Below are 27,630 nucleotides of genomic sequence, written 5' to 3'. Positions count from 1 at the left end.
TTCCTAGGATCACATCATAGGGAAGAGTATTAATAAGTCCCACCTCATGTTGCACCTGACCGCAAGGTGCTGTGATGGTGACCATCCCCGTGGGATAGTCTCGGCGGTCCCCATGTATGCAAACCACCCCCACGGTACGTCCTGTGGCCTTTACTTTAGCCCTCAAGGTTGATCGCACAAGGGTCACTAAGCTTCCGGAATCCAACAAGCCTGTAACCGGACATCCATTCACCTGTATTTGGCACAAGTGGGGCTCAGTCTCTGGGTAGACCAAGTCAGCGGTACACACCACCTGAGCATACATTGAACCCCACCGGGTAACCCCACAATCCATGGGCTCCGTGGTGAGTGGACACTGGGCTTCCATATGTCCCACCCGCTGGCACCGCCAACATCTAATAGGGAAGGACACCCCCTTGACGAGTTGTCGTTTAGGGTACATAGTTTTCCGGACCTCAGGGACGGGGGGTGCGGCCTCAGACGGGACGGTAGCGGACTCCCGCACCGGTGTAAGCGGTGGGTCCTTGGCCCTAGGCTTGGAGGGGCCGGACCGACGGGCGGTACGCAAAGTCTCAGTGTCCCGTATCAAGTCCTGCGTAGCCACATGCCGCTCTACCAGGGACACTAATTGGTCCAGGGTACTCGGGTCACCCTGTCCGACCCACCATTGAACGGTGACGGGTAAAGTGCGCACAAAACGATCCACTACTACCCTTTCCACCATTTGCGCCGGGCTCAGAGTGTCAGGCTGAAACCACTTTTTTACAAGATGCAACAAGTCATAGGCCTGGGAGCGTACGGGTTTGGCTTCCTCATAGAACCACTGATTTACCCGCTGAGCCCGTACATAGGTATTCACCCCCAACCGAGCCAGTATTTCGGCTTTCAGGGTCACAGTCAATGGCGTCCTCGGTACAGAGGTCCAGGTACGCTTTTTGGGGTTCCCCCGTCAGATAGGGCGACAATACCTCAGCCCACTGCGGGGTCGGCAGCTTTTCCCGCTCGGCCACCCGCTCAAACACCACCAGGAACGCTTCCACATCATCACCCGGGGTCATCTCTTGCAACGCTTGTCTCACCGCTTTCCGGACGCTGCCGTCGTCACCCGGTCCCGGGGTTGTTGCTGCCGGTCCGGCACGGATCGACTTGGCCAGGAGAACCATCTGTTCTTGGTGCCTTTTTTCCTGCAATTGCAAGGCTTGCTGCTGACGTGCATTGGCCTGATCCATCTGTTCTTGGAATTTTTTTTCCTGCACTTGCAAGGATTGGAGCAGGTGTGCATTGGTCTGTTGCTGCTGTGCATTAGCCTGTTGCTGCTGTGCATTAGCCTGTTGCTGCTGTGCATTAGCCTGAGCCAAATGCTTTAGTATGTCCTCCATGGCGTCGCCGGGTTTGGGCTGTAGTAAAGCCGCTCGAATCCAGGACATGCGCAGCTGGGTCACCAGGGATGGATGCTACACCTCACCGGCTGTCATGCCCGCCGATTCTCCACCATATGTGAGGTAGCGTCGTCGGCTGCGCTGCAGAAGACACGGGATCCAGGCACCAAGGTTCACAGCACACGGTTTATTATCCCAAAGACAAAGTCCACAATAGTACATATGTGCCTTTCCAGCAGAGAACTCAGGGAGATGTGATCACTCCCTCACACCCGGCACACCTGCCCTCGTTCCTGTTTCCATTTAACCCTTCCTTAAGCCTGTAGGGAAACAGCATTAACCCTGTAGTGGATTTACTTCCTATCATGGAGTGAGCACAACCGGGGCGAGACATACCGGCCGTCATAGATAACCCCGGTCACAGTCTCACAATAGTCACTGGTGTGCATACCTTATTTCCCCATAGTGATGTTTTTTTAGGTTTTTTGCACCCAGTTCAGACTTAGAATGGTGTTCCAAACGTTATTCGTTATTATTATGACTATGACGCGTCATGTAGGACCTGCGAGTGCATCTCTCCGGTACACGGTGCACATTTGTGTATCGCCATGTACAGGCGACATGCTCTAGCACACGGTCGACTCCCCGTTCCGTTAGGGACCGGCTGACACAGCCGGTCATTAACAGATCACCGTTGCCATAGCAACGCAGTTAGCGGTGACGTCACCGCTAACCGCGGCTCCGGGAGCACCGTTGCTATGGTAACGCGTCTGTCAGCGTTACCGCTGACAGCCAGCAGCACTGATCACTCACGGAGTGAAGGCTGCACGCTGCTTCCCGTGCAGCCTTCACGGAGTGAAGGCTGCACGGGGAGCAGCAGCGTCTTCCCCCATGCAGCAGTGATGGAGCAGAGCTGCATTTGTTGAACGAGAAAGACAGAAGACCATGGATCGTGGAGGGCTGACAGGGGGTAATAAAGATGGAGTCTCTAATGTGTCTGTGTATTTATTTCTATTAAAGTATTTTTTCTCTGTGTGGTGTTTTTTTTTTAACCCTTTATTGGAGATTCTTAATGGCCGGGTCAAACGTGCCTCACATTAAGAATCTCTGGCTTAATACTGGCTAATTTACAACAAAGGTCTGAAATTAATATTCACTGCTAATAAAATTCAAAACATTTGAGGAGCAAGGATTGTCCACAAAAAAAAACAGTGATTTCAATAAGTTTTATTTCTGAATAATTCATAAAAATATGCATATCAATGTTAAAATCAATAATAATAATAATAATAATAATAATGATGCTTCAACATGAGGGACGATATATAAGCAAAAATATAAAAATAACTATAAGACGTGCACCAAAGTATATACAAAGCCGAACTGTTTATCAAATTTAGATTAAATAACATAAAACAATGTATTCCAAATTTTTATATATATACAGGTTAAATATCCTTATTAAAACCTTCATGCGCTTATGAAAAATTAATACTTTTTTTTAAAAAACTTTTTATAGGCCGATGGATAAGAAACATCTACGTGTGACTTTATAAAAATTAATAACAATAATATTCAAGGTAAAATAGTGTGTGAATCATGTAAAAATTAAGAACACACAATGTGCATAAGGCTATATTACTCAAAAAATTGTGAAAATAGGGGTGAAACAATCACTGAAAAAAATCAAAAATAAAAGTAAAAAACAAGATGCAATGTGCAAAGTGCTAATTTATAATAAAAGTCACATGAAAATGTAAGACTAAAGCCTAATTCAGTAAAGATCTTTAAATATAAGCACAATAATGACCAAAAAGTTTAATTTAAATCGCATGAAGGTTGTAAGAAGGAAAGGAACTAATCAGCCAAAATACCTTTAAAAATATTCAAGCCAAATGGCAAAATGTATTTATTTCTATTAAAGTATTTTTTCTCTGTGTGGTGTCTGTTTTTTAACCCTTTATTGGAGATTCTTAATGGCCGGGTCAAACATGCCAGACATTAAGAATCTCTGGCTTAATACTGGCTAGTAAAACAAAGCCAGTATTAACTCATGATTACCCAACAAGCCACCCGGCTCCAGGGCTGTTGGAAGAGTTGGATACAGCGCCAGATGATGGCGCTTCTATGAGAGCGCCATTTTCTGGGGCAGCTGCGGACTGCAATTCGCATGCAGAGGCGCCCAGAAACCTCGGGCTAACCTGTGCTGCGGATTCCAATCCCCAGCTGCCTAGTTGTACCAGGCTGGACATAAAAATGGGGCGAAGCCCACATCATTTGTTTAATTATTTCATGAAATAAGTGAAATAATTAAAAAAACGGGCTTCCCTATATTTTTGGTTCCCAGCCGGGTACAAATAGGCAACTGGGGGTTGGAGGCAGCCCGTGGCTATCTGCTGTACCTGGCTAGCATACAAAAATATGGCGAAGCCCACGTCATTTTTTTGGTGGGCAAAAAACTTCGGCATACAGTCCTGGATGGATATACCAAGTAGTCTACAGACAATTGTTAGCACTTGACCCCAATAACCATTAAATCTGTAGCTAGGTTTGTAGGCAAAAAATCCCCTTTAATTTGCCTGGAATCAGAAATTAATTTTAATTGAGATTTTTTTAAAATAAAAAATCCCCAATAAACCAGCGCTGATAAGGTTTTTTTATTAATATTTTACACTTTTTATTGCCATCCTTGTTTTAGACACAAATTTATTCAAAACAATTCACACAATAGAACAAGGAAAAAGAAGAATAAACCACATATGGTAGAAATAAAAATAAAAGTAAAAATAAAGAATAAGTAATTGATAGTGCAGCAAACAGATACCAGGTGTCTGGTTGCAGTAACCCGGCCGGTAGTAGAGCAATTATTAAATTTAGTATAGTATATTAAGTGATGTTTCAAGGCATATGATATTTAATGCCAATTGAAACTATCACTGCAATATGATTTTTCAGATACCTGGAGAGTTTATTTCAATCCATAAGCAAAAAGGTTTTTAATAGAGGCTTAAATTATAAGCAGCAATTTCAGCGTTCCAAGTGCCTTTAAATGAATTTGAAGAAACTGCACTTCAGGATTGTAGTGAGGATGAGGTGCCCCAGCTCATCAAGTGTTCCAATAGGAGTTTACCTCATCCTCACTACAATCCTGAAAAACCTCTTATCAGCGCTGGTTTATTGGGGATTTTTATTTTCAAAAATCTCAATTAAAATTCAGTCCTGGATGGAGTATGCTGAGCCTTGTAGTTCTGCAGCTGCTGTCTGCTCTTCTCCATACAGACAGACAGCAGCTGCAGAACTACAAGGCTCAGCATACTCCATCCAGGACTGTATGCAGAAGTTTTTTGCCCCCTGAAAAAATTGTGGGCTTCGCCATATTTTTGTATGCTATCCAGGTACAGCAGGTAGGTACGGCTGCCCCCAACCCCCAGCTGCCTATTTGTACCCGTCTGGGAACCAAAAATAAAGGGAAGCCCTTTTTTTTATTATTTCATGAATTTCATAAATTAATTAGAAAACAAATGACGTAGGCTTCGCCCCATTTTTTTGTCCAGCCAGGTACAACTAGGCAGCTGGGGATTGGAATCCGCAGCACAGGTTGGCCTGAGCTTTCTGGGCCCCACTGCTGCGAATTGCAGTCTGCAGCCGCCTCAGAAAATGGCATTTTCATAGAAGCGCCATCTTCTGGCGCTGTATCCAACTCTTCCAGCACCTGCCTGCTATACCTGGCTAGCATACAAAAATATGGCGAAGCTCACGTCCTTTTTTTGTAGTTTTTTGGCAAAAAAAATAAAAAATGCTTCCCTGGATTTTCCATTGCCAGTGAAGGTAACACCAAGCAGTGGGGGTTAGCAGCCAGTAGCTGCTTTGATTACCCTTAGCTAGCAATACAAAAATGCAGCGGGAGCCCATATATATTTTTTTTAATTATTTATTTAAATAACTAAAAACAAAATGGGCTTCCCTGTATTTTGATTGCTGGACATCACAGTGCTGTAAAAATAAATCTTTAAAAAAAATGACGTAGCGCTCCGCGGTATTTTTGATTCTCAGTGCAGATAAAGCAGACAGCTATGGGTTGCCACCCCCATCTGCCTGCCGTTACCTTGGTTGGCAATCAAAATACAGGGAAGCCCATTAATTTTTTCTATTTAAAAAATAGTTAAAAAAAAAAATGACGTTGGGTCCCCCCCATTTGTGATAGCCAGCTAGGGTAAAGCAGACGGCTGTAGCCTGAAAACCACAGCTGGCAGCTTTACCGTGGTTGGGGATCCAATGTGGAGGTCCCCCCAGGCTCTTTTTTTATAATTATTTTATAAATATTAATAATTACACAAAAAAAGTAGGGTCCCCCCCCAAATTGGATCACCAGCCAAGGTATAGCGGACAGCTGTGGTCTGGTATTCTCAGGGTGGGAAGGTCCATAGTTATTGGGCCTTCACAGCCTAAAAATAGCAGGCTGCAGGCACCCCACACGTGGCGCATCCACTAGATGCGCCAATCCTGGCGCTTCACCCCAGCTCATCCCGTGCCCTTGTGCAGTGGCAAACGGGGTAATAAATCGGGTTGATACTAGCTGTAAGGTCACCTGCCATCAAGCCCAGCAGTTTGTGATGTCATGGCATCTATTAGATACCCAACATCGTAAACTGTCAGTACTAACAAAAAAAAAAAAAACAAAAAAGAAATTTGAAAAAACAGTCCCCAAAACATTTCCTCTTTCACCAATTTATTGTAAGAAAAAAAAATAAAGGGGTCCCACGACGACTCTGGACCGTCTAGAATATGGGGGGGGGAGACACTCAGGGAACGTATCCCCCCATTTTCTAGGAGTGCAGACCCTTCATGTGAGGAGTGTGGGTGCAATGAATCTGCACTCACTCTCCCCGGGTCCACAGCAGCAGAGTCCATGTCGTAATGGTTGCTACCAAAGCTGCAATGCCCTGCTCATGAGGTAAGGGTATGCCTAATCAGGAGAACTATTCTACATGTAATACTATTGTATGTACTGAGGATTTCGATTGCGTTAGGGCAATGACAACCAGAGACGAGTTCTTGGTGCAGAGATGTTTATAATATGTAACCAACGATATGTACATAAACGGAACAAAACACAGTAGAACAATAAACACAGGAAATACCTTCCAGGATCGGAGCGAAGGGAATTCCCGGGGCCACGCACCGGACTCCCCCAGGGAGACCACCAAGAGCGAACCCCTATACAGGGACTGTCTGGCAATCACCCCAGAAGGCCTAAATGCGCAGCAGCCGGGACACAAAGGGCAATAGGTATAGTCCAAAACTGTCCGCACGAGATGAGAGTCCAGAGTGGTTACAAACCGAAAGGAACCGGGCAGAAGTGCTGACCAAAGACGGCAGACGGAGTCCGGGCACAGCTTGATGAGACCGGGTGAAGTCCAGAGTCGGTGTCGGTTGTTTTTCAGGAGGATCCAAAATGTCAATCAGAAACCAAGAGCAGCAAAGCAGGAGTACACAGCAAGCAGTATACTCAGGCACTGGACTAAGCTTAGGGGCGGCCTTTTAAACAGATGGACAGGAAGTAGGGCAACAGAACAGCAAACTCCATGTTAACCGAGGGCAAGCTCTTTCAAAAGAGAACTGGAAATCCCGGAAGTCTGACACTACATTTCCAAATATTGGTATTTGCTGATATTATTGCTATTCCACCTACTATATATTGGGGATAGGATCTTGTAGATGGAATACCCCTTTAAGTCCAGTTATCCAGCTGAATGAATACTTAACAACAGAGCTCGCTATTTAGATGTGTTTTCTTGTGGCGTATAACGGACTCTCATGTTTGGTAGTCGTTCAGTAGGGACACTAGAAAAGCAAATCCCTCCATTTGGAAATGTAGTATGTAGCTCTCCTGATCAATTATGTTCCTTACCTCATGAGCAGGGCATTGCAGTAATAATAATAATTTATTCATTTATATAGCGTTATTAATTCCATAGCGCTGTATGTCTTTGGAGTGTGGGGGGAAACCGGAGTACCAGAGGAAACCCACGCAAACACGGGGAGAACATACAAACTCCTTGCAGATGGTGTCCTTGGTGAGAATTGAACCCAGGAACTCAGCGCTGCAAAACTGCAGTGCTAACCACTGATCCACCATGCCGCCCATTTAGCTTACAGATGCATAACCACCACTCACTGTGTCTGAACACAGGAAGCTGAGCTGACAGCCGCTCTGTGCATGCGGCAGCGTCTATTGTGAAGGAGAGGGCCGTTGGGGAATCAACGCTGCACAGGCACCGTGGGACACCGGGGAACACCGGTGGGGTTATAGGGGGTGACCTGGCAGGGCCTGGGGAGGAGTTTTCTGTCGCATGTGTCATGGCACATGCGACAGAAATCAGAGGAGTAGGGTGAATGCGGCCGGCGCGCTGCTGTGCGCGCGGCCATCTTGGATTTCTGGGAGGGCATCAGGGGGGGCACTTTGGTGACACCGGGGGACCGGAGGGGACCGGGGAGGAGATTTATCATGTTTGTTCATGCCAGATGGGAGATAAATAAATTTTTACCGGCGCTGTCATTTACTGTAACGTGATCATCGGTGTACGGTGTATACCTGTGATCACGTGAGCGGGGACCGGAAAAATCGTCCTGAATCATGATCTCCAGGGTCTCAGCTAGCCCTGAAACCCCGGAGATTTTCTGACGCTGGGGGGCGTTATTCACTTATTTCTGCCTGCTGTTTATAAACGGCAGATCAGAATAAGGCTACATTAACACGACCGATCCATTTTTGCGGTCTGCAAAAAACAGTCCGTTTTTTTTCACGGGTGCATCCGTGTGACATCCATTTCAGTTTCGTAGACGGTCCGTATGTCATCTGTTTGTCATCCGTGTGCCTTCCGTTTTTTTTGTGTACTGCAAAAAAACTGAAGGAGGGTAAATACATAAATTTACCCAGGATCCATAGCTTCATCCTACATGAGGCGGTCACATGTTCACTCCAGTGCCATTTTCTACTGCTTTTCACAGCGTAGAGCGCTCTGGTGATTTTCTTGTGCTTGTACACTTCATATCAGTCTTTTCTGTCATTATAATGGCAGAAAGACACATAATGTCCCACTCACCTGCATTTTGTAATTTTGCACCCTTTGGTGCCTTTCATGTGGCACTAAGGGGTGCTTAGCTTTGTATTTAGCCAAAAGAATGAAAAAAAAATGACGTAGGGTTCCCCCTTTTTTTGTAGCCAGCTAGGGTAAAGCAGACGGCTGCAGCCTGCAGACCACAGCTGGCAGCCTCACCTTGGCTGGTAATCCAAAACTGAGGGCACCCCACGCTGTTATTTTAAATTAAATAAATAATTAAAGAAAAAAACACGTAGGTGTCCCCCCAAAATTGGATCACCAGCCAAGGTAAAGCAGACAGCTGGGGTCTGATATTCTCAGACTAGGGAGGTCCCTGGTTATTGGACTCTTCCCAGCCTAAAAATAGCAGGCCACAGCCGCCCCAGAAGTGGCACATCCATTAGATGTGCCAATCCTGGTGCTTCGCCCTAGCTCATCCCGCGCCCTGGTGCGGTGGCAAACGGGGTAATACATGGGGTTAATACCAGATGTGTAATGTCACGTGGCATCAAGCCCTGGGGTTGGTGAGGTCAGGCGTCTATCAGATACCCGACATCACCAACCCAGTCAGTTATAAAAAAAAATAGACGACAAACACATTTTTATTTGAAAAAACACTCCCCAATACATTCCCTCTTCAACCAATTTATTAGAAAGAAAAACAAATCCAGGTCTGGTGTAATCCAAGGGGTTGCCATGAAGATCCACACTGTCCCAGTCAATGAAGAGCAGGATGTTCCCCCCCATTGTCTGGGAGAGCAGTGCAGTGACCTGAGCTAACATCAATGGGTCAGCCCAGGTCACTGCAGGGGATGACAAGTGCTGCTGTCAGCGAGGTACATTACCTGCGCTGATCTCCTGCACTGCTGACAGCACCTGTCACTGAGTTCAATGACCGGCGCCTTCACAGCCAAGTATCGCGAGAGGCCCATGACGTCACCGCTTGTCAGTCTCGGGTTGGAAGCGAGAGAAGGTGATGTGACAAGCGGCGGCCATGGAGGACAGTGACAGCGCTGAGGTCGGGACTTCATCACCGCAGGTAAGCCGAGCGGGACGATGTGTGCAGAGTGACAGGTGGGCGGACCCTAGCGGGGTAATGTGTGCAGAGTGCCAGGTGGGCGGAGCCTAGCGGGACGATGTGTGCAGAGTGCCAGGTGGGCGGAGCCTAGCGGGGTAATGTGTGCAGAGTGCCAGGTGGGCAGAGCCTAGCGGGGTAATGTGTGCAGAGTGCCAGGTGGGCGGAGCCTAGCGGGACGATGTGTGCAGAGTGCCAGGTGGGCGGAGCCTAGCGGGGTAATGTGTGCAGAGTGCCAGGTGGGTGGAGCCTAGCGGGACGATGTGTGCAGGGTGCCAGGTGGGCGGAGCCTAGCGGGACGATGTGTGCAGAGTGCCAGGTGGGTGGAGCCTAGCGGGACGATGTGTGCAGAGTGACAGGTGGGCGGAGCCTAGCGGGGTAATGTGTGCAGTGCCAGGTGGGTGGAGCCTAGCGGGACGATGTGTGCAAAGTGCCAGGTGGGTGGAGCCATGTGTGCTGGCGGCGGAGTGTGATGTGGGTGGAGCCTAGTGGGGTCATGTGTCGCTGTGGTCATCAGTGTCATGGACTGCTTGGCTGGGGACAGGTGAGTGTGAGTGTGTGTGTGTGTGTGTGTGTGTGTACATGCCGCGTGCAGGAGGGGGCGGAGTGAGCTGAGCAGGAAAGTGTGGGCTTCCAGCACGTAACTAGGATAAATATCGGGTTACTAACCAAAGCGCTTTGCTTGGATACCCGATGTTTATCTTGGTTACCAGCTTCTGGCAGGCTGCCAGCGATGACTCCTGCGCACCGTAGCTGTAAAAATCCCTGCTTTTTGCTGCTAGAACCGTTCTCGAACGTATCTAGAACTATCGAGCTTTAGCAAAAAGCTTGAGTTCTAGTTCGATCTAGAACAGCCCCCAAAATCACTCGAACCGCGAACTGGAGAACCTCGAACCGCGCTCAACTCTATCGGTGACATCACCCGCGGCCAATTAGGTAATGCTACGTCACTGATGACCTCATGGCAGCGACGCCCCAAACACCTCACCAGTCATCGTCTGACGACCATTGGTGAGGTGCCAGGTCATAGGGGCGGGTCTCTACGAGCCAGTCCAGAGTGGCCACGTCATCAGGACACCTGATGCTCTCTGCCCTATCAGGGCCTGCCACCTCACGGACATGCCCAGTGAGATCCTTACCGGACCTAGCCTCTGATGTATTAAGTGACTGAGCATGCTCAGTAGCCCGAACAACAGTCTCAGAAATCAGACTATCTGCCTTAGCATGCTCAGTAGACACAACACAGGACTTAGACACGGCATGAAGTCCAAGTACCTGTGCAAAGAGGCTTTTCGCACTAAGTGTAGGAGCATGCTCAATAGACTGAACCGAGGACTTAGCCTCAGAAATGGCACTATCAGGCTGAGCATGCGCACTAGGCGAAACACTGGACTTAGGCTCTGGCTGGGGTAAATCGGCACACGCATTCGCACTAGCCACCTCTCCACACTTAGACGTGGAGGAGGAAGCAGCCAGTTGGATGACCCGAGGCACGGACAAAAATGGCAGCCGGCGCCTGGGTGCAACTGGAACCGCAGCAGGCTGCTTGCGGCTATGGTGGCACCGATTCGTAACAGGATGGAAGCTACAAAATAACAAGGGTAAACTCCACAACTGCACCACGCAATGAGCACAACTTTTACCAGTAAGTCTGGGACACCACACCTCACAGACAAACATAGAAAAAACTATAGCTGTCAAGGGTGGAATGTTTCAACTAGCAGAAACAGGAGGGGGACAGATGTGATAGCCTCAACACAACATGTGACCAAAGGATCAAGCAGGCCAGCAGGGATTTACTCTAGCCTGCCTATGAATCAGCACACAGCAGCTCGATGACCGAGTCTGCCTCTGTTAAACCCAGACACCAGAGAAACCATCAGGCGGAGTATCAGAATCTGCAATCTGAATAGCGCCCAACACCGCAATAACAGTTAAAAAAAGTTTGTACAAAACTCTGTGTGACAGTACCTGTCCCTCTTAGAGGGTTCTCTGGACCCTCAGTGCCCAGTCTCTCAGGATAGAGACGATAGAATGTCCTAACCAGGTGCTCGCATGGATATCTGAAACTGGTTCCCAAGGTCTCTCCTGAGGACCATAATCTCACCAATGACCCAGCATACAGCAGGTGGACTCCGAATATGCCATTGTTAATCCCAGACAACAGAGAAACCATTGGGCAGTGTGTCAAAAGTAGTGCCCAATGACGTCATGACAGTTGGTGAAGTTTGTGGAAAACTCCATGTGTCAACAGCGGTATTAATTGGGAAAAGAATAGATGTGGCCCTGAGAAGGCACTTTTGGTTTTAAAGTGCAGCAGCAAAGACTGTAAAGCGGGCTTTACACGCTACGATATATTAAACGATATGTCGTTGGGGTCACGTCGTAAGTGACGCACATCCGGCCTCGTTTGAAATATCGTAGTGTGTGACAGCAGCGAGTGAGTGTGAACGAGCAAAAACACTCACCTTATCGTTGTTCGTTGACATGTCGCTCATTTTCAAAAAAAAGTCTGGCTGTTCATTGTTCCCGAGGCAGCACACATCGCTGCGTGTGACACCCCGGGAATGATGAACTGCAGCTTACCTTCGTCCCGCTGCCAATGTGAAAGGAAGGAGGTGGGTGGGATGTTTATGTCCCACTCATCTCCGCCCCTCCGCTTCTATTGTCCGGCCGCTGTGTGACGTCGCTGTGACGCCGAACGTCCCTCCCCCTTCAAGAAGTGGATGTTCGCCGCCCACAGAGAGGTCGTTTGGAAGGCAAGTACGTGTGACGGGGGGTTACGGCCTTGTGCGACACGGGCAAGAAATTGCCTGTGCCGCACAAACGATGGGGACGAGTGTGATCGCAAATGCGATCGCATGAGAAATTGCAGCATGTAAAGCAGGCTTAAGGCTATAATTCCTGCCTATATGCCTTTAATCCAAACCTATCCCTCCTCCAGCAGCTAACCCTACACTGAATGTAGATAATATTGGTATTAATAGTGAACAGTATAGATGTAACCCTGACAAGGAACTTTTGGTTTTAGGATGCAGCAGCAAGGACTGTAAAGCTTTAATCCTTGACTATATGCCCCTAATACAGACCATTTCCAGCAGCTACAGTGAATGCAGCTAACAGAGATATTAATAGTGAATAGAATAGATGTTACCTCTCCCTTTACACCTTTTATAGTTCCCTGGTTTTGGGCTTAGGTGTGTGTAAGTTTTTGTTGTTACCCCCTGTCAGTCTTTATTTATTGGTGGGTTTGTTGACTTCTGTTCTCGCTCTTCTCCCCAGGTGGTGGGTTGTGGAGGGGGGGGGGGGGGTCTTTCCATTAGGGATAAGGACAGAAGAAACGGAGACATTGGGGACCCAGACCTCACTACCTTTACACGTACTTCTGGGTTGAGGGAAAGCCTAGGTTACGCTTAGTCTGATGGCAAGCATAGGGTCTCTCTTCTAGTCACCCCTCACCTCCTTTTTCCTGTCATTTACGTGACAGGATATAGCCCTGAAATGGGACTTTTGTTTTTAGTGTGCAACAGAAAGGACTGTAATGCTATTATCCCTGAATATATGCCTCTAATCCAAACCCTTTCTTTCTCCACCAGCTATCCCTATACTGAATGCAGCAAACAGCAGTCTTAACAGGAAACTGAATAGACGTAGCCCTGATAAAGAACTTTTGGTTTTAGGATGCAGTAGCAAGGACTGTAAGGCTATAATCCTTGCCTATATGACTCCAATCGAAACCTATCCCTACTTGCACCTATCACTAAACTGAATGCTGACAACAATGTTATTAATAGAGAATACAATAAATGAAGCCCAGATATGGTTTTGGTTTTAGGGAACAGCAGCAAGACTTTAAGTAGAGATAAGCAAACCCGTTGAAGTTTGGTTAAGAGTGTTCATCAGGGCTTTAGATAAAGTTCATTTTGAGACCCGGACTTGAGCTGAACCTCAATTGTCACTATTTGGGCAGTTAGGGTCTCTGGCCACATAAAGCCACAAAGAACACTTACTGGTAGAGGGTGGGTTTTTTCCAATTTTCTTTTCTAGCACACACTATATCCAACACGCTGTTCAAACACTGCAAGCAGCTTGCACTGGGCTGAGCACCGAGTGTACCCGAGCACAGCGATGCTCATGTGAGGGATGTTCATATGAAAAGCACCCGAACTCCAAATCCGAACTCTGTTTTGTTTTGTTTTTTAAGTTCTATGTTTGGTACGAACATCGAATACAAAACCTCGGGTTTGCTTATCTCTAACTGTAAGGCTTTAATCAATGACTATATGCCTCTAACTCAAACATCCCTCCTCCAGCAGCTATCCGTACAGTGAATCCAGCTAACAGTGGTATTACTAGAGAATAGAATAGATGTATCCTTGAAAAGTATTTTTCGTTTTGGGGTGCAGCCGCAAAGACTGGCTATAAATTCTGCCATTATGCCTATAATCCTTACCTATCCCTCCTTCTGCAGATATCCCTACACATTTTCTGGGGAAGAGTGTGCTGAGCGTTGCATCACTGGGTTTATATAGACCCGATAATGTGTGGCTGCCTGTCAATCACAGTAATGTTAGTAGCCAACATGACTACAGCATTACATGTATTGGCAGGCAAACCCTGCTTGTTTAGTGGCTGAAAAAAAGCCGCAAATCATGTGGGGCAGGAACTCGAGCCTGGAGCTCGATCACTTGCAATACTCGATCAAGTAACAAGCGTGCCCGAGCACCCAAGCCCGATCGAGTATTGAGTAGTGACGAGCACGCTCACCCATCACTAGTTATGATCCATTGATTCATAATCTCATTAATTTATGCAAGAATCACAAATAGTAATTAACATTTTAACATTTTTTTCTGCAAAAATCCACTTCCAGATGTTTCTTGAAAGTGTATAGCTGGAAAGTAAAAGTAAAATGTATACAATCAATGTTTTAATTTCTGGTACGTAAGTAGTAGAGATGAGCAAACCGGTCGTGGTTCGGCTCGAGTTCGGTTCGCCGAACGGAGGTCTCGTTCGAGTACGGTTCGGCAAACCGGTTCGGCGAACCACTCGAACCCCATAGGAAACAATGGGAGGCAATCACAAACACATAAAAACACCTAGAAAACACCCTCAAAGGTGTTCAAAAGGTGACAAACAACTCACAACACAACACAAACACATGGGAAAGTGACAAGAACAAATTTTCATGCGAAAACAAAACAGCGTTACGAGGAAAAAGAGGACGAGACACAGATATAGGCATGGCCCTTCTAAAATCATCTAAAACACCGCAAGGTGACTCCAAGCGAAGTCTCCCTTTTTTTCCAAAAATTGGGCCACAGACACCCACCCCTTCAGTGGCAGCACTTGTGCCCCAGTTGTACACTTCACAGGTAGATTTGCATCAAGCACATTCAAAAATACGCCATCCTTAACTGTCCCCAGGATGACACCGGGGTAGGTAGCAAAGTTTTTGCTGAACCATGACTTGTTCATCTTGGCTCCTTTTTAAAAGCACAGCAAGCAAGGGTTACTCCAAGCGGAGTCTCCCTTTTTTCCAAAAATTGGGCCACACAGACACCCACCCCTTCAGTGGCAGCACTTGTGCCCCAGTTGTACACTTCACAGGTAGATTTGTATCAAGCACATTCAAAATACACAAGTATTTACTCTCCCCAGGATGACACAGGGGTAGTAAATTCCTTGTCGATCCATGACTTGTTCATTTTGATGAACGTTAGTCTGTCCACATTTTCACTGGACAGACGCGTGTGGTTATCTGTCAGCACACACCCAGCAGCACTGAAGACACGTTAAGAGACAACGCTGGCAGCTGGACATGACAAGATCTCCAAGGCATAAGTGGAGAGCTCTGGCCATTTTTCAAGATTTGAAGCCCAAAGTGAGCAAGGCTCCAGTTGCAAAGTCATGGCATCGATGTTCATTTGGAGATACTCCGGTATCATCCTCTCCAGCCGTTGACTATGTGTCAGACTTGTTGTCTCTGGTGGCCTTGCAAAGGATGGCCTAAAAAAAATTATGAAAAGATTTAATAAAATTGCTGTTACCAGCACCAGATACGGTGCTGCTGGTACGGTTAGACTGTTGAAAATGACGAGACCGTCCCATGTTTGTCGAGTTACAACTGGGAGATTCACTCCGTGCACCACGGGTGTTTGTGGAAAAGCCGAGCTAAGATCGAGTAACAGCTTTTGCTGATACTCCTGCATACGTGCGTCCCTTTCTATGGCTGGAATTATGTCACAAAATTTGGACTTGTACCGGGGATCTAATAGTGTGGCAAGCCAGTACTCATCATCACTTCTAATTTTGACAACACGAGGGTCATGTTGGAGGTAGTGCAGCAAGAAGGTGCTCATGTGTCTGGCGCAGCCATGCGGACCAAGTCCATGCTCTGTTTGTGAGATAGAGGTGCTAACCGTTCTTTCTTCCTCTGATAATTCCCCCCAACCTCTTTCAACTGAAATTTGACCAAGGTCTCCCTCATCCGCTGAGTCTTCCATGTCCATGGACAGTTCGTCTTCCATTTCTTCATGTTCTCCTGCACCTTCCTCAACATTTCGCCTGCTACCATGCGCCCTTGTTGATCCCTGTCCCCCATGGTCCCATGCCTGCCGCCTTGGTGATGATGAACGTCTGGACCTTGGTGATGTTGTTGTCTCATGCGCATAAATGACTGGAATTGTCATGCTGATAATGGCATTGTCAGCGCTAAACATATTCGTCGCCATGTTGAAACTGTGCAGAAGGGTGCATAGGTCCTTGATCTGAGACCACTCCATCAGGGTGATCTGCCCCACCTCTGCATCTCATTGGCCCAGGCTATACGTCATGACGTATTGCACAAGGGCTCGGTGGTGCTGCCACAGTTGCTGTAACATGTGGAGAGTCGAATTCCAGCGTGTCGGCACATCGCATTTCAGGCGATGAACCGGCAGGCCGAAAGACTTCTGGAGCGATGCAAGTCGCTCAGCTGCGGCGGTTGAACGGCAGAAGTGAGCAGACAGTTTTCGTGCCTTGTTCAGAAGGCCATCTAGGCCAGGATAGTGTGTTAAAAATTGCTGGACAACAAGGTTCAACACGTGAGCCATACAAGGAACGTGTGTCACCTTGCCCAGGCGAAGGGCCGCACCCAGGTTTGCAGCATTGTCGCACATGGCCTTACCAGGCTGCAGGTTGAGTGGAGACAACCATTTACCAAACTCAGTCTCCAGAGCTGCCCACAACTCAGCCGCTGGGTGAATCTTACTTCCAAGACATTTCAAGACAAAGACCGCCTGATGTCGTTGCGCTCTGCTGCCAGCATAGTAATGAGGGGTGCGTGATTCCTTCTGCGCAGTTACAACGCTGGTGGCCTGACCAGGCAGGCTTGGGGCGGAGGTGGAGGACCCAGACGAGGTTAAGGAGGCAGAAGCAGTGGAGGAACTTGGACAGACAGAGGATTGACACACAAGTCGTGGGGACGGCAAGACTTTTTTGCAGCAGACCCTTCACCATCTATCACCATAGGTACCCAGTGCCCAGTCAGCGACATGTAACGTCCCTGTCCATGCTTACTGGTCCAAGTATCTGTGGTGAAATGCACCCGTTCACACACAGAGTTTCTCAAGGAAGCAGTGATGTTGTGTGCAATATGCTGGTGTAGCACAGGCACACCTTTCTTAGAGAAGTAGTGGCGACTGGGCATCTGGTACTGGGGCACAGCGACAGACATAAGGTCTCTAAAATCCTGTGTGTCCACCAGGCGGAAAGGCAGCATTTCGGTAGCCAAGAGCTTACAGAGGGATAAAGTCAACCTCTTAGCTTTGTCATGGGTCGCAGAAATTGGCCTTTTATTTGTCCACATCTGAGGGACAGAGATCTGGCTGCTGTGTGGAGACGGTGGTGAGTAGGGTATCCCTGGAAAAATGCAGGTTTGTGAGGAAAGTGCAGGCGTAGACATGATGTTGCCTTCATCCAACGTTGGTACTATCGATGTCTGAGAGAGCTGTACACACACACTTGTTTCCCCTTCTAAACCAACTGACGACCTACCAAGCAAACTGCCTGTTGCGGTTACAGGGGTGGAAGTTGTGCGTGGAAAACCAGGTGTGACAGCTGTCCCCACAGTCCTAGAAGATGAAGAGCGCGCGGATGCACTGGAAGGGGCAGGCGGTGGATGGTCCACTCCGCTAGGCCGCATTGCAGCACGGTGAGCTTCCCACTGGGACATATGATATTTATTCATGTAACGATTCATGGAAGAAGTTGTCAAACTGCTGAGGTTTTGCCCTCTACTAACAGAATCACGACAAATTTTACATATCACATGATTTGGGCGATCTTTTGCTATGTCAAAAAAGGACCAGGCTAGGCAAGGCTTAGAGGGCATGCGACCTGCTGAGCCACCCCGACTAGTGCTCAGAGGCAGAGTGGTGGCTGAGGATGCAGTTGTAGACATGCTATCAGTACTCCTCCTCTGTCCAGGAAGGCGCAAGATAACTTCGTCGTCAGTAGCATCCTCCTCCACCGCCTCTGTTGACCTCCTTGAGTGCCTGACTGTGGGTTGACAGTAGGTGGGATCTAGAAGTTCCTCATCAAGCGTTGTGTTTGCACTCCCCTCCCCCTCAGACCGAGCCTCTTCCTGCCCTGAACGAATATTTAAGTTGTCATCCCAAACTGGTATCTGCGTCTAATCGTCATCAGTATGTTCCTCATTGTCTATTACAACAGGTGTTTTAGTTTGTGAATAAGGGTCAACATTATGCTCAGAAACTTGGTCATCACGGCCTGAATCTGAGTCACAAAGGTTCTGGGCATCACTGCAGACCATTTCATGGTCTGTACTCACTGTAGCTTGGGAGCAGACCTCTGATTCCCAGGCTATAGTGTGACTGAACAGCTCTGCAGACTCACCCATCTCAGTTCCACCATACTGTGCAGGCCGGATGGAGACTTGAGAGCTGGGAGAAAGCAAGTGTGATTGGGATGACCAAAAGTGAGGAAGTGTTATGTGCGTCGTACCTGATTGGTCGGTCCGTTTGATCTTGGTGACCTATAATCGGGGATCACATTTTATATTCACGTTTTTATTGATCATAGATCATTTTAATAATCACCATTAAAAGTTATATTTTAGAAATTTATTTTCATGCCTTTATATGAAGGATCCACTCCAGCTATAGTGAGTGATTGGGATGACAATTCCGATGACTGGTGTTTTTTGGATGCGGTAGTTGAGGTGGAGGAGAGGGCACTTGTTGGACCACTTGAGATCCATTCAAGCATTTTCTTTTTTTAGGCAACCTAAAAAACCTTTGTTCCAGTTGTTCGTGTTCGTAAAAAAGGGAGCACATCTGATTATCCACGGAAAGTAGTAGACATCTTACTATTGCTGGAAGATGGCCTATCTTCAGCAGATGTTAATGGAGCTTTGCCACCTTCCCCACTGACACAAACTTTTTTCCTTTTCCAACACGCCTGTTCCCCTTTCCACCAGCATCTGTAATTTTGCCACTCATTTTGCTAGCGAGAAGAATGTCCACTTAAAATGTGGTAGTAAAAATTGAGAGGTGGTGTAGATTGCAGCGGTGGTCTACTTTTATTGACAGCAGAATAAACAACAATAACTATCCCGGACAATGAAACTATGGCCCTTAAAATGGCAGCACAGTTTGCTAGTATAATAGCTTAGTAAAAATGAGTTTGAGTGTGCAATGCAGAGGTGCTGCAAATCTATTTGCACCAGTGGGACACTAATGAAGTCCAACAGCCACTTTTAGGATGCCACTAAGTTTCCTCAGTGTTTGGTATTATAATGGCTTTCTAACAACGAGCTTGAGTGTGCAATGCAGAGGTGCTGCAAATAGATTTGCACTAGTGGAACACTAATGACGTCCAACAGCCACTTTTAGGATGCCACTATGTTTCCTCAGTGTTTGCTAGTATAATGGCTTAGTAACAATGAGCTTGAGTGTGCAAAGGGCAGGAGGGTACAGTGGCTGGGTTGTGGGTCAGTGTAGAGGAAAGGAAGCCTCACTTTCTATCCCTCCTAATGGTAAAATTCAGCAAGGAACTCCCTGACCTTAGCTACACAGACGCTCTTATCTGTAGCTGTTAAAATCTCTTTCCACGGACCTGACTGTCACCTATGGCTCTGAGCCTGCTGTAATTAGCCCTTACAAGGGCTGAAAGAAACTTCTATCCCTATTCTGTATAGCGCTGTGTGTAGAGCGTACACAGCAGTATCGGCGACAGGAGCTGCGTGAGAGGTGACTGACACCCAGATGCAGAAGGCACATAATGCCGTGCTGGAACAAAATGTCCATTTTTATAATGCAGGGACATGTGACATGGACATCCTATCACACATGCCGTTGCTTCTCTGGCTAAAAGTCCACTTAGCTGTGTGTGTGTCTGGGATTGGCTGACATGCTGGCCCGCCCCACTACACGCGCGCTTAGGGAGGGAAGGAAGAACAGAAAAAAAAAATGGCAATCGCCATTATCCCAGCAGCAGTAATCTGAACGCGCTGTTCCCGCACACTATACGCTGAAATTTCATAATAGTGTGAGTCACAGAGTGACTTACGCTATTACAGCGGAAAGCCAGCTAGTAATTAGCTTGACTTTTTGCTGCTAGAACCGTTCTCGAACGTAACTAGAACTATCGAGCTTTTAGCAAAAAGCTCGAGTTCTAGTTCGATCTAGAACAGCCCCCAAAATCACTCAAACCGCGAACTGGACAACCACGAACCACGAACCGTGCTCAACTCTAGTAAGTAGCCTTTTATTATTAAATAAATATGATAAAGGTATGGAGTTTCACATTTTTATCCTTTACAACGCACAAAAAATTAATTTGGTTTGGATTTATTTTGTTAAGAATCTGTTTTGAGTAAAATATAGCAGAACACTTACAATAGCATGCAATAGCAATTGTACTTTATGTGTACGGTACTACATACATATGTATGTGTACAGAAGATATTTTGAAATTCAAATTCCTCGAAAATTTGAAATCTCAATACAGGAAAGCTTGAAATTGCTCTGAAAATACATGTGGGGAAAAGCGGAGAGAAAATTCAGCTGACTATAAGAGCTTACACTTTATAGGAGAGAGAGGACTCCAGGAGAGCTTCATTCTACAGGAGAATCAATGGAATATGCTGGAAAAAGGAAACAGAGCACATAGGGACTTATCCAGTGGTGAATGGGAAAAAGAGATATTAGGGTATGCTCTCCTGGTAGAAGTAAAAAAGTGCATATAATATAGGGCTGCTACAGATCCAAGAGCAAGGGAGATGAGAATACTGAATAAATAAATCAATCTATTTTACGCTGCCCTTCTGATGTAAGGTGGACGAAGATGAGTCCACGATCAAGAGTGTTATAAGCAGCTGTGAATTATTTCAACGCGTTTCAAAGCCTATGCTGGCCGCTTCTTCATCAGGATAAGCCCTTCCTGATAAAGATGCTGATGTAGGCTTTCAAATGCTTGGAAAAAAACATAGCTACTAATAATTCTACAGAAGAGAAACTTAGCAAATGACTCTGGAGATGGAATCAACACTATCATACAATCTGTACTCCATTGGGAACCACTGATTTGTAATGGCCCAGATACTGATGACCACTATGCAAGGTAAGATAATCCATAATATGTCATAGCAATGCCAGAGTAATGAAGGAAATGTGAATGTGAAGGTGGCGTCAAGTTTTTATTTGGGGACCGCAAATTAAGTCTCAAAATGTTCAAATTCGCATCAAAATGAGAATTTCAGGAAATTCGACTCAACTTTGATCCTCTGCAGGCAAATCCATTCTTCTCTAGTATGTACTGTATATACAGTAGCATAGTACAGTGGAACCTTGGATTAAGAGTAACTTAGTTTGAGAGTGTTTTGCAAGACAAGCAAAGCTTTTTAAAAATTTGTAACTTGGTTTAAGAGCAATGATTTGCAATAAGAGCAAATACTCACCGTGCACACTTCTGGTTCTGTCCTTTCACTGTGCTCTGACCCGCTCTGGACGTAACTTTCTGTGCAAATGTACTGTATACAGTATACAATATACCATTGTACAGTATATACTATATAGCATATCTATCAATCTGCATTTGTAGATACAGTATTGTACTCTCTTACGGCTAACCAGTCCAGCACATTGCTTATACTGTACCTCCCACACACCAACAATTCTATTGTAAGCTAACATGCAGTTTAATTTGTTTGTTTTTACTGTACAGTATTTTGTATTAGGGTACTGTAATAATTGTATATGAATAAACTACATTATATTGTATTACTGTAATAAGTTTGTATAACTACAGTAAATATTTTTGGGTTGTGGAACGAATTGTCTGCATTTCAGTTATTTCCTATGGGAAAATTCACTTTGATATAAGAGTAACTTGGTTTAAGAGCACACTCCCGGAACTAATTATGTTCGTTATCCAAGGTTCCACTGTAGTACTAATTGTACTACTATACTATACAGCAGCTGAAATAAGTAAAGTGATACCTCGGTTTTCATTGATAATCCATCTGAATACAATCAATGAAAACCGAAACCAATGAAAACCAAAACAATTATTTTACTAGGAATCAATGTAAATCCAATTTGTTTTAGAAACTCTAAAATACATACAAAAAAACACATTTTATAGAGAATAAAGATAGTGTGTAATGCTAAAAACAATAAGAAATTAATATTAAATTAATATAAAATACTAATATAAAGAATAAATACATTTTTTCTTACATTTGTTACATACATTTTGAAACTGACAAGTGGGGTGATACTCACATAATGCCACACAGAGCTGGAGAATGCATGGTTCACCCTTTGTTGTCGCAAAATAAGCAGCTTAGTCATGTGGGCATGCTGACAAAACAAACGAAAACTGAGGCACCCAATGGAAACCGAAACAAATTTTTAGAGCAAAAAAATCAACGATAACCGAAACCAATGATAACCGATGTCAACGAAAACCGAGGTACCACTGTATTAAACATGTCACTAATTTTCTAAGCAAATATATTTCTAAAGCTGCTATTGACATGAATTTCTCACCAGATGCCGGTAACAACCCATCCTATTTACACGGGCATAGAAATCAAAACATAGATTTCTATAAAATTTGTTATGTGTATTAATCAGAAATGAGGCAGGGAAAAAGTATTGAACAGATGAAAAAAGAGAGGAGCAAAAAGCCATGTAAAGTCATGACAACAGCTAAAATCTATCAGTAATTAGAAAGTAATTTTGCCATTTATTGAAAAATAATATAAGTTGGTTCTACGGATGGCCTCTAAAATGGTCTCTCATTACCAATTACACAATTAACATCTCCTGAACCAATGACCTGTCTTAAGAGTTTACAAACGTATTGCAAAACATACTGATGGTATTGGTTACAGAATTATTTCTAAACTACTGAAACTTCCAGTACTGGGGTCATAATCCAGTGGAAAGAACATCATTTCATCACAAATCGGACACTACCAGGTGCTCACTTCAAGATTTCAGACAGAGGAGAGAAATTAATTATCAGAGGAGTTATCCAAGAGCCAACCAAAACACCTGTGGAGAGCTACCAAAAGACCTGGAATCAGCAGGAACCATTGTTTTGAAAGAAAGAAGTCATGCACTCTATCTCCATAGTCTGTATGTACCCTCACCACGCAAGACTCCATTCTCTACTAAAAAGCATGTTCAAGAGTGTTTAAATTTTACTCAACAACATTTAGACAATCCTGTGAAATACTTTGAAAGTATAGTTTGGTCAGAAGAAACCAAATTTTTACTCTTTGGATGCCATAATACACACCATGTTTGGAGGCTAAAAAGCACTGCATATCACTCCAAAACACCATACCAACAGGAAAGTTTGGAGGTGGCAACATCATGGTATAGGGCTGATTTTTAGCATACAGAACTAGAAAACTTAATTTAATTGAAAGAAGGATAAATAGACAAATGTATAGAGACAGTCTTGATACAAATCTGCTGCCATCTACCAAGATGATAAGGATGAAAAAAGGGTGGACATTTTAGCAAGACAATGATCCCAAACATGTAGTCAAGGAAACTCTTAATTGGTTTCAGAGAAAGAAAATAATTCACCTGACCTGAACTCAATAGAACATTTATGGAATGAACTGAAGCTCAGAGTTCATAGAAGGAGCCCACGGGACCTTCAAGATTTGAAGAGTGTTTGTGTGAAAGAATGGACCAAAATCACACCTGAGCAACACCTACATGCAACTAGTTTCTCCATACAGGAAGAATCTTGAAGCTGTCATCACCAACAAAGGCTTTTGTATAAAGTATTAAATAAAGCTCAGTAAGTGTGTTTAATACTTTTTCCCTTTATCATTTCTCATTATTACACATCACTAAATTTATGCGCATGTATGGTCTGACTTCTCTGCCTGCGTGGCTTGGATGGGTTGTGGTCATTGTGCTCAATACTTATTTAATTCTTTAGTTCGCTGTATTTGTCTCTCTCTCTCTATATATATATATATATAGTCACCCAGAGATTATGATTAAAGCATGTTAAGGGTTTTGCCAGTATGTTATGCTAATATATATAAATATATATATATATATATATATATATATATATATATATATATATATATATATATATATATATATATATATATATAGCGTGTATTGAATTTGCTTTTAGGAGAATGTGAAGTCATTAACCAATTTCAAGAAAAGGTAAAGACTGTTCACATGTTCACACCAATAATTTTGTCACTGCAAAAAAACCGCTTTACTAGTATTTCCGTTATATTCCAAGTCATCTGATTCAATGGATTTTGCAATAATTTTGAAACACCAACCCCATGGCACTTTTGTCACTCCATTGGTTATGCAAAAACAGAATAATGATTGTTAGTCTAATTTGCTGCTGTTATTTAATATCTGTAATGAAATTCCTGGCTAAGTTTTCTTTATTCTGTAGGTAAAGTCAGTCGATGAGATGTTTGAAGTTGGCAGAATTTCCAAACAGTGGTCTGGCCTGGTGAATGAGATGTGTACAGATGCTGACATCTTTGGTGTCCAGTTTCCAATGAATCTTGATGTAAAAATCAAAGCAGTGATGCTTGGTGCATGCTTTCTTATTGTAAGTTTATTAATATCAAACAACATTGATTAAGAGTTAATTTATGAGATACTTTTAAAATAAAAACTAAGAAAAATGCTACTTTTTCACATAGGCTTTGACCCAAAAATTAACTGATTGCTGTGGGTCTGTCCAGATAAACTCCTAGTTATCACCAAGTAAAATATATCTTTGTACCGCCTAAGAACTGAGAGTCCTCAGTGGTTGATACCTTTTAATGGCTAACTGAAAAGATGGTAATAATTGCAAGCATTCGAGACTACTCAGGTCTCTTCATCAGGCATGGTATAACACAAAATCTGAAGAGTCACATATTTATTAATCACTTTTATTTATAAATTTATAAATTTATTTATAAATATGTGACTCTTCAGATTTTGTGTAACACCATGCCTGATGAAGAGACCTGAGTAGTCTTGAAAGCTTGCAATTATTACCATCTTTTCAGTTAGCCATTAAAAGGTATCAACCACTGAGGACTTCAGTTCTTTTAAACAATTTTTTTTAGTTATCAGCAGTAACATCTGGCCATAGTACTGGTTGCCAATTGAGCAAATTAATGAATATCCATATAATACGTAAATAGGCTAACTCTTCAGAGCAGGAGTCACTGTTGCTATTAGAGGACATACAGTATATATTTTATATGTAGCCATCTTAATATTAAAAACAATCACACTAAGTAAAGGTCATGGAATTCTGAAAATCAAAGGATTTGTAAATAAATGAATGTTATAAACTGATGTAAAAATGGAAATAACAGTTTCAATTCATCTCTATCATTTATTCAGTACATGGTGTTGAAAAACAGCTCCTGGGACACTTTCACGTTCTCTCATGAAGGTCTCTTCTTGGCATTGCTCTTGTGGGCTTCTGACTATCATTGCAACCAAGGCAAAAGTCAGATTCATCGCTGAGGAAGATAGATTTCCATTCCAGCCTTCATTGCCATCCTCTGCTGCACCATGATAGATTTTTAGAGCAGTGGTGTGTGGTCAATGAATCACCTGTAGTTTGATGTTTGGCTTGTAGCCCAATCAAATGCAGTCCCCTTCTGATGGTTTCTGTAGACACTGACTCCAAAGGTTTGGTATGTGACATCTGATTTCACTTACAGAACAGAATGGATCGCTACATGCCTTTTTTTAATTTAACAAGATCACATAAGCAACGCCATAAAGAGGTCTCCACCAGGAAACATCACACCAGTCCTACACCTGAAATTTCAATGTGTGGTGTCAGATTGTACAGCAGCCAGACCCTTCTAGTCTTCGTCCCAGGTACACTATCAGCTCAACATTATATTGATTTGGTCATGGATCCAAGTGGTACAACCATTTCTTTAAAGTGTTGCAGTCGACTATAAGCAACACAACAACTCAAGGCCACATATTGCTTGTGCTACTGTGAGCCGCTTACATGGCCTAAACATTCTACCATGGTCTGCAGGGTCTCCGGAATGTTCAGTGTCCCCTGTGTCCCATCTAGCACATCTGAGATTTCATTGGTCAGTAATGCAAAGGGGTAGTTTTAGTGCCAAAGTGAATTCAAAGTGGTAGGACATTTCTCAGACGACCTTTAATAACCTCATTCATAGTATGCCAAGGCTGATACTTGATACTGAATACATCAACATATTTAGAAATTTTAGTGTTGATTTTTTTGATAATTTGCATATCATTAACATGCCTATTGATCCTATGATATAAATAATTCCACAACTTTTCCCTGTGTGGTAACTTCAATGTTGAGGAGTAAATATATATATATATATATATATATATATATATATATATATATATATATATATATATATGGACATAGGGACATGGCAACCCATTGAAGGTTTTTTACATATCTAGAATATTGACTCAATAACATGACTTTTTTTTTTTTTTTTTTTTTTTTTACAGGATTTCATGTTCTTCGAATATTCTAAAGACTACTCAAGTTTTTAAGAATAAAGAAGAGATGCATTTATGGTGTTTGCATGTAAAGTGCTTTTTTATAAAAAGAAAATAATACCCATAAATATTCATTCCACCTCCCAGCTATTGTTATTTTGTGGGTAATTCCGTTTAATGTTTGTATAGTAATTAATTGGACATTAATAATACTGTTTTTGTAATGAAAAGCAACTATCATTAACCCTTTAATGAACCATAAATTTCTCCTTTTTGTGCTATTGTTTTTTCTCTCCTGTTTTCCAAGAGTCATAACTTTTTTACCTTTCCATAGAAAAAATGCAATTCCATTATTTTTTTGGGCTTTGTCTTTATTGCGTACATTGTGGAGTAAAAAGATGACAGGAAAGCATTACATTCTAGATCAGTGCAATTCCAGCAATTACAAGTTCGCATCACATTTTTTTCTATTTAGCCCTTTCGTGCCTGAACCTGTTTTTGATTAATGACCAGTGTCACTTTGACAGGTTATAACTCTGGAACACTTCAACGGATCCCGGTGATTCTGAAACTGTTTTTTCTTGACATATTGTACTTCAGGAGAGGGGTAAAATTAGGACAATACCTTTTGCTTTTATTTGTGAAAATATCAGAAATTTGGCAAAAATTTTGAAAATTTCCCAATTTTCAAACTTTTAATTTTTATACTTTTAAACCAGAGAGTTATGTCACACAAATAGTTAATAAATAACATTTCCCACATGTCTACTTTATATCAACATATATTTTGAAACTGAATTTTTTTTTGTTAGGAAGTTAGAAGGGTCCAACGTTCGTCAGCAATTTCTCATTTTTCCGATAAAATTTACAAAGCCATTTTTTTAGGGACCAGATCACATTTGAAGTAAAACTCATCATAGTAAAAACTGCACCCCTCATAGTAGTCAAAACAACATCCAAGAAATGTATTAACCCTTCAGGGACTTCACAGGAACTAAAGCAATGAGGAAGGAAAGTATGAAAATTTTACTTTTTCCCACAAAAAT

General features: G+C 43.8%; 1 protein-coding gene across 1 annotated transcript in view; it reads left to right on the top strand.

The window, feature by feature from the left end:
* The window catches only part of LOC142295509 (phospholipid scramblase 1-like), a 126,132-nt gene extending 99,145 nt beyond the window's left edge, over window positions 1–26,987 (top strand). Inside the window, exons 7-8 of the mRNA XM_075338606.1 lie at window positions 24,519–24,680; window positions 26,594–26,987. Of these exons, the coding sequence (XP_075194721.1) occupies window positions 24,519–24,680; window positions 26,594–26,638 (207 nt within the window). The 3' untranslated portion in view covers window positions 26,639–26,987. The remainder of the gene's footprint in view (window positions 1–24,518; window positions 24,681–26,593) is intronic.
* Window positions 26,988–27,630: the final 643 nt, after the last annotated feature.

This window comes from Anomaloglossus baeobatrachus, chromosome 3, assembly GCF_048569485.1.
Source record: "Anomaloglossus baeobatrachus isolate aAnoBae1 chromosome 3, aAnoBae1.hap1, whole genome shotgun sequence".
Lineage (NCBI taxonomy): Eukaryota > Metazoa > Chordata > Amphibia > Anura > Aromobatidae > Anomaloglossus > Anomaloglossus baeobatrachus.
This window is presented reverse-complemented; position numbering and strand designations above follow the sequence as displayed.